Source organism: Taudactylus pleione, unplaced genomic scaffold (assembly GCF_031769625.1).
Source record: "Taudactylus pleione unplaced genomic scaffold, aTauple2 ptg000053l, whole genome shotgun sequence".
Taxonomy (NCBI): domain Eukaryota; kingdom Metazoa; phylum Chordata; class Amphibia; order Anura; family Myobatrachidae; genus Taudactylus; species Taudactylus pleione.
The window spans coordinates 36717499-36726273 of NW_028284455.1; the positions used below are offsets into that span (position 1 = coordinate 36717499).

Below are 8775 nucleotides of genomic sequence, written 5' to 3' on the forward strand. Positions count from 1 at the left end.
TTGTTGTTCTGTGTTCTATGTTTTTCTTATTGTCTTGGTTAGTTGTTATTCCTCCACGCGGTTTTGTTAGAAAATAAAACTGAGGTCCGGTTTTATAGAGGGTACCGAAGCCTAACACTTAACTTTAGTGCCTGAACTCCTAAATCAACCCCTCTACCCAACATAACTGCCAGTGTCCCCAAGATAGACTAAGAGGAAATGATTTTACGGTGAGTAAAAAAATCTAATTTTCTGTTACCTTTAATTGCATGTGAGTCATACAAGCAGTGACAGAATTATAGATGTTTCTTAAGTAGGTCTTTGAATATGTTGGTATACTCTAAAGAGGGTTGGGTATGAAATCCTGGCTGTCGGTATGCTGCTGGTCAGAATACCGACAGCGGCATCCTGACAGTCAGAATCTCAACACCCACCAGGAATGAAGGTAAGTGGAACCTTAACCCCTACTCTAACCCTCCCCGATGCCTAACCCTAACCTCCCCCCTTAGTGCCTAAGCCTAAGCCTAACCTCCCCGCACCCTAAACCTAACACTCCCTCCCCAGTGCATAAACCTAACCTCCCCCTCCCCGCATCTTAATTTCAACCATCCCTCCCCAGTGCCCAACCCTAACCCTCCCCCAAATGCCTAACCCTAACCTCCCCCTAACAACCCGATACTTACCTTCGGGATGCTGGCGGTCGGGATATTGGTGCCGGGATCCCGACCTGTTGGGATTTCGGTGCCGGTATTAAGACCCTCGGCATCCTGCACACCGGGATGCCGACTACATCTCCTCTAAGTAATAGAATAGCATTTTGGACAGATTTAGTTAATTAAAAATGGCTTTGATAACCACAGATGTTCACAAGTGCCTTTACTTGCTGCTTAGTTTTATATATACTGTAACAAGTGTCGCATGGATTGGAGCACAAATGGAAAGAGATGGCTTTACATATCATTTACATATTCTTAAGGACTCATCTTACCAGACACACTCATATATATTTTTATATGTGTGCTGCTATCACATATTCAGTAACTGGGAACTCCTCAAATATTTATTTAACTTAATCATTAGAAATTAGAATATGAGGATAACAAGTGGATGGAATTAGAAAATACGTAATTAGCCAATGTTTTCTTTTATTTATCTATTTCTACTTTTTTTTTTTAGACAATTTAGAAAAGACAGATGACTTTCATATTAGTATCAAACACTCAATACCACTTTGTCACTTTAACAGGATCTATAAACAAGTATCCACCCCCAGAACTCAAATCACAATGTTCTAAGCTGGAAAGTACCAGAGGGAACAGACAAACGTGAGTATTATATATAAATACATTTTTTTGTAACTACATCCTGGACTATAATGATTTATTATGGTGGAAACTATTACATGGCATTGTTACATGCGATATCCCATATATTGCTTTCTGGAATGGCACATCTTCACCCACTAACATTGTCACTAGAGTTACGCACCTATAGAGTTACACATTAATACTGTGTATAGTGAATATGTGCGCAGACTAACATTACCATCACATTGCCTGTAATTGAGTTCACCCCACTGTATGAGAGATATTAAGACCATGGTCAAAAAGTATGAATTATCATGACCAGATTAATCATTTATGTGAGAGTTTGCAGCTATTGCAATTTGTTACTGCAGAAGTCTCACTTAATCTTTCTATATATGAAAACTGTGGTAATTATAAAACCAATAAATTTGTTGTGGCAGACAAATATAGTAATCAAGACACAGTTTAGCATAAACCACAGAGATGGTGTAATGCAGGGGTCTTAAACCTTGGCCCTCCAGCTGCTGTGGAACTACACATCCCAGCATGCACTGCCATAGTTTTAGCATGCTGTTATATCAAAAAGGTGGCAGTGCATGCTGGGATGTGTAGTTCCACAGCAGCTGGAGGGCCAAGGTTGAAGACTCCTGGTGTAATGGTAGCATTACTGCCTCACAACACTGAGGTTGTGGGTTTAATTCCTACCAAGGCCCTAGCTGTGCGGAGTTTGTATATTCTCCCTGTGCTTGCGTGGGTTTCCTCCGGGTACTCCGGTTTCCTCCAAAAATATACTGGCAGGTTAATTGGCTCCCAACAAAAATGAACCCTAGTTTGTATGTGTGAGTGTGTACATGTGGTAGGGAATATAGATTGTAAGCTCCACTGGGGCAGGGACTGATGTGAATGGCCAAATATGCTCTGTAACGCGCTGTAGAAAGTGTGTGCGCTATATAAATCACTGGTGGTAATAATAATCTGTTGATCCTTTTTAAATTAATTAAAAAAATATGTGCACATTTCATATATAATACAAATTTTCAATATAATGTAGTAATAGTAAGCCTGATTCAGTAAGGAGTGGTATTGTGATCACAATAGCGATTACGCACGCAGTCTCACTGTGAAGATGCGCTAATGATTGCAAACGTTATGCTGTCGCAGCCTAACATAAGGACGGCCCCGTTACCTTACACACATCTGTAATACTTAGCACGTCTGCAAAACTATTGGGAACATCGAGTACAATCTCAGCCTTACGTACACTTACACAAGCTCTGACCTTACTCAGGAATTGCTAACCTCATCGCACGCAGTGAAAGGCCAAGCTGCGAATAGCATCGCAGTGGCTAATTTATGCACTCCCCTGTAACGGCGTTCAAACGCACTGGCACGCCTGCATTTCGCAGACCACCCCCCGTCACCACCCCCAAACGGTGCTTCCTGTCAGTCACTCTGTGATGGGTCTGTGTTCACTGTGCTCGCAGTCCCGACGCATGTGCATGCACAGAACGTAACAATCGGCCAATTGCATGCGTAATCGCAGTTGCAATCCTTACTAAAATCAGGCCCAGTATCCATTATAAAAATTTAAAATCACCAAATATCAGTTAACTGCTGTCACAATGTATTATAGCATGGTAGATATAGATATATGTTGTGGGCATAATTAAGCTGTATCGCAATATAGAATACAAAGAAACAAAACCACAGAGTCCTTTACCAGAAAGTGTCCGGCTTTATATTGGAAGACCCTATTTTGGCATATTTCTTCCCAATGATGTTGTGAATTATATGCGATGCTCCTGGGACAAATAATCTTAAAAGTTAATTAGAGCCCACAATTCTGGGGCAATAATAGTGTCATATAAATAAATAGTTTCATAGCTCTAAATGCATCCAGTGCTGATCTTTGTGCCAGACCACTCACCAGTATCTGTGTTTGTAGCAGAGGAACCCAGCGTGTTTCCTGTCTCCACGCTCCGTCAGCAGGGCCTGGCTGGTGCGGTCATACATGGGGTTAAAAAAGCATCGAGCAATGCTATGCTTAGTTTTCTTTGAAAAACGATTTGACTCTTGAACGACTCTTTGAACAAGCTCCCTGTTAAGGAGTGAAACTAGTCAGAGATCAACTCAGAACCAGCTGCTATCACTGTTATTGCGGTCACAATGTAGACTGGAAAGGAATCTAAGCATAACACTGCTCAACATTTTTTTTAACCCTGTGTCTGAGCGCTGATGACTACAAATTGTCAGTTGATCTGTAGTTGCTTGCTTTTCTGTGCAGTCTGAATGAATACATTGATATCACAACCTTGGTCTCCAGCTAAATGTGTACCAACAACCTCTCCTCTTTCGAAGTCACTGAGATCTCCCATTGCAGCCATGGTAGTAATAGTTATACGCAACCAGAGCAGTCCATTATTTTATACATGACATTGACCAAACCGGGATATTATTTGCTTAAATAACACATGAGCCACACCTGTATGTAAGACTTTGCTTTGAGTATGCCTCATTTACCCAAGAGTTTCCATTTTTTGTCCACTATCTGGAGACACTATATAAAACACCAATATAACTCCTATTCACTTCTCAATTGCCAATGTGTACATACGATTCTCAGCCATCAATGTCCTCTTATACTAGTGAGTAATTGCTGCTTACACAGCTGAAGTACATAGGAAGCCTTGTTACAGCAAAACTTGTCACATACTGTAAATCTATGATCAGGTACTTAAAATGTTATATGAGATCATGCCAAATACCATCAAAGGCCACCTTTAAATTAGGAGGTGCCCTGTGCATTAACAAAGTATACGTAATGATATTCTTATAAAATGTTTTGCTTGCACTACTAGTATTAGTTGGGTATAAATCAGAGAGTTTCCCAATATCAATTCTCAAGGCACCATAACAGTTCAGGTTTTCAGAATATTCATGATTGACCACAGGTGACTTAATTCATACATGTGCTCAACCATGGAGATACCTAAAACCTGAACTGTTGTGGTGCCTTGAGGACCACGTTTGGTAACCTCTGGTATAAGTGAAATAGGATTTCATTAGATGAAAATAGCTGTACCAAACAAATACACCAAAATCATGGCGTTTATCAGTACGAACCTAAAGTCAACACGTATACCGATATCTACTACGATTCACATCACACATATAATCCAATGTCAAAAATAAGTTATACTAGAGACAGAGGGGGTGATTCAGCTTAGGACGGAATTGCAGATATGCACGCAAGCAGCTTTGTAATTCAGTCTTTGCTAATATGCAAATGTAGCAGGAGGTGTATGACACCCGCTGTTGCATTTGCAATCCAAGCACTGTGACTGAGGTCACAGGCTGGGATCACCGGCTGCGTCGGGCCGCTGGCCCACTGAGTAAACCTCAGCTTACGCATCTGCAGGCTGATCAGCTTGCAAGGCCAGGAAACTACGTTCGTGGATGCAGCCTAGGGCCTTGCCACTCCCAGATAACAGGGGCCAACACCAGCCGTTTCCAGGAACGCCGGACGTCCCCGCCCCTTGAATGACAAGCAGAGGCAATCAGGCAGAAGCATAGCAGCGGCTGCATGCAATCACGCAGGACCCGTTCTGCACATGCCCAGATTCCCGATAATCGGGAATGTGTTCAGCATTGCACATAACTGAATCAGCCCTGGAGTATAAAGTATAAGAGAGTGATTCATCAGTTATTCTAAGTGCAAATCAAGTAATTATTAACAGCTAAAACCAAATTCGAGATATTGTTTTACATTTATGCGAAATACATTTGTTTAACCTTCTTGTATAAGTGTAAAATTGTATTCTCTTATTTTTCAGGTAACAGTGGAAAAAGCTGAATTGCCTTCAATTCTGAGACAAAAACTATAATGTCTAACTATTAAACGACTCAACATACAGCAATCTAGGATTCTTCACCCAATGTCTAATTGTAAAATGAGTAAAACTAATCTTGGCATACAGGCTGATGTCAAAATGGAAGTTTACCAAGAGTATTGGATTCACCCTGTTGTATGATGTAAAAAATGAAATTAATTTAAGTGAAAAGTTGCTCTAAATGCATATTAACTGTGGAGGTCGTCCATTCCTTTAGTATATTCTTTCAGTTCCCTTTTGCAACTTTTACCTTTTTAGGTTATACACAATAGTTGAACTTGTGCATAACCAACAGGTTCTCTGCTTCTTCGGAACTGAAAGGTGAAATAGAAATCTCTAATTGTACATAAAGGTTTGAATGGTTGCAGCATACATTCATTTACATTGATACACGTGACACATACTGTACTATTGGTTTCATATTACCTGCTATCCTGCTATTTAGCGACTCATGGTGTAACAGCATGAAAAAACCTCAGATTATTGATAAGGAAATGTAGAAAATCCAAACTCAAATATTTAGATTGAAAAATTGGTTCATAAAAAAAGTTACTTTTTTTTTTTTCAAATATGCTCAGAATTGTTTTCCAGATTTTTAAGCAGTACATTGTCTACAAAGAGAAGAAAAGTTAATAATTGTGCCAATTGGATACACAGGACTTCGTAAATTATGTGTTATTTGTTATCACCCGGGCCTCATTGCTGCAATTATGGCTATACAGTGTTTTCATACATTAGAACAGTTTGCACTAGCATCTGTGTTATATAAATGTTTAGGTCTTCAAATGGTACATAATAAAAGTTGTTGAGTTTTATGCCTTTACTATAGTATATGATATATTTTTTTAAACCAAAACATACACTGTTGAAACTACAATGTCAGAATAGTGGTAAATGCTTAAGATTGTCGCACAAATGACACAGTTGTCATCACCTTAGGCTGATTTAGACCAAATTGCCACAATAACTACGTGTGTGGGGTTCCATCGACCACCAAGAATGACCACAGTAACAGTACATGCTAAACTCATATGATTGTCATATTTTTCTTGATCAACATCCATGTTTCACTGATTTAAAATTACCCGAATAATGTACATTTTCTTGTTATTCAGAACAAATTGTTTTGACAAAATATTTGTATCTGATTTTCTAAAGCATTACATATGTATTAGCAATAACAATTGCCCCAAACAGATTTCCCCGTTAACTTGATTTTTGAATGAAAAAGATGTTTCTATTACATTTCTACAAATATTCAAAAATAAGAGTTATGGTATAACATACCTTTGTTAACTCTTTTCATGGGCAAACGCAGGGGGGGGGTTCCGTCTGCCTGGAAACCCCCCTCCCCAGACACATACCATGACCACAGAAGAAATAGTAATATAATAGAATTTTACTAGTGCTTCATGTTCTTCTCAGTATCACACATTAAATAATTAGCACCACCTGTGGATCATTTAACATGTATCAGCCAGTAATAAATAACCTGTGCACCAACTAAGAGATCTGGAAAACATGCACTGTTAGGGATGTGCTGCTATAGAGCCCAATATGTACATATATGTCCAGGGAAGTGCTAGATTCTTCTGCTGCTCCTCCAGACTCCAGGACTTGCTCCAGTGCTCTGGAATGGTGCCCACAAAATAAAACCATTCAGCTCAGGAAGGATGGCCCTACTGCCGCATCAAATGACTTACTGTGATCCTGTATATGCTGGAATTATGACACACAATACATATTGTATGACGCATATTAAAACTGGATAAGTATTAATTCTTCATGGACTGGCCACACTCGCTCTAAAATCAAGCATTTGGAACCCCCCCTCTAGAAATCCTGCGTTTGTCACTGCTTTTTTTTCCATAGGGTCCACAGAAATTACCTTGGTTATGTAGCTGGAGTGATCCAGGCACCAAACAGTCAATAAGCTAGATGCACTGGGTCCTCCTCCATACATACCCCGCCCCTGGCTACAGGCACTTAGTTTGTTATCAAGCCCAAGCAGGAGCAGGAAAGAAAAATTGAGAAGGAAGGAAGGACCCTTGCATTCCAGAAACACTCTCTGTAAGAAGAGAATCATAGAAATACAACAGAAAAATAATTTCCCAACAACAGGTGCATTAGGGTGGGTGCTCTGTGGACCTCGAAGAAAAACAGTTAAAGGTATGTTATACCATAACTCTTATTTTCTTCTTCGGGATCCATAGGGTCCACAGAAATTACCTTGGGATGTCCCAAAGCAGTTCCTCCTAGGGGTGGGAATGCTCCTGTGTCTTAGTAGAAAGGAGAATCCTACGCCCAAAGGAAGCATCCTGAGAGGCAAATGTGTCAAACACATAAAATTTGACAAAGGTGTGGACGGAAGACCACGTGGCTGCCTTGCAAATCTGTTCAGCAGAGGCACCCCGTCGAACCACCCACGATGGTCCCACAGATCTCGTAGAATGAGCTGTAACCGTGTCCGGAACAACAAGATCAGCTTGTGTGTAAGCTTGAGAAATTGTCATACGCAACCATCTGGCCAAAGTCTGTTTGTTAGCTGGCCAGCCTCGCTTATGACAGCCATACAACACAAATAAAGAATCTGTCTTTCTAATGGAGTTGGTGCAATCTACATAGATACGTAGTGCACGGACAACATCCAGTGATGCTTCACCAGTCGAAAGGCCAGAAGCTTGCAAAGGAGCCACAATTTCTTAATTCATATGAAACCGAGATACCACCTTAGGAAGGTACCCGACCCTAGTACGTAGAACAACTCTATCCTGATGAAAAATTAAAAAGGAGAGCGAAAAGCATAATGCTGCCAAATCAGAGACCCTGCGGGCCGAAGAGATAGCTAGAAGAAAAACAGTCTTCGCTGTCAACCACTTCAGGTCTACTGATTTCAGGGGTTCAAATGGAGGAGCCTGTAAAGCCCTGAGCACCAATGTCAAATCCCAAGGGGTAACCGATGGAACAAAGGGAGGTTGAACCCTCAGAACACCCTGAAAAAATATTCTCACATCAGACATGGTGGCAATCCTTCTCTGAAACCAAACAGACAGTGACGAAGCCTGAACCCTCAGTATAGCCAGACGGAGATCTCGGTCTAACCCAGCCTGAAGAAAAGAAAGCACTCGAGACCCTAAACACCTTAGGGTCATACTTCCTGAAAAAACGAGTGCCAAATTCTGTAGTAAATGCAGGCCGAGGAAGGTTTTTGTGCCTTTAACATTGTCCGAATCGCTGACTCAGAATCCCTTCGCCCTTAAGACGAAGGCCGTGAAAGACAGACGAGGAAGGTCCGGATTCAGGCAGGGACCCTGTATTAACAGGTCCTGCCTTAGAGGAAGAGGCCACTGAGTGTCTATGGAGAGACTCTGCAGGTCGGTGAAGCAATGGCGTCTGGGCCAAGCAGGAGCTATCAGTATTACTGCACCGCTTTCCTGTTTGACCTTCCTGATGACCCTGGGAAGGGAAAATAGAGAAAAACACATACACCACTCTGAAATTATACCTTACTCCAAGGGCATACACAAATTCGGCCGCAGGATCTCTGGTTCTGGACCCGTACCTGGGAACCCTGTGGTTGTGCCTTGAGGCCATGAGGT

At 41.1% G+C, this 8775-nt stretch overlaps 1 protein-coding gene across 1 annotated transcript in view; it reads left to right on the forward strand.

Moving 5' to 3' along the window:
• Positions 1 to 5999, forward strand: part of LOC148535369 (collagen alpha-6(VI) chain-like) — a 181062-nt gene extending 175063 nt beyond the window's left edge. The window contains exons 40-41 of the mRNA XM_088462675.1: positions 1226 to 1304; positions 5120 to 5999. Of these exons, the coding sequence (XP_088318801.1) occupies positions 1226 to 1304; positions 5120 to 5123 (83 nt within the window). The 3' untranslated portion in view covers positions 5124 to 5999. The remainder of the gene's footprint in view (positions 1 to 1225; positions 1305 to 5119) is intronic.
• Positions 6000 to 8775: the final 2776 nt, after the last annotated feature.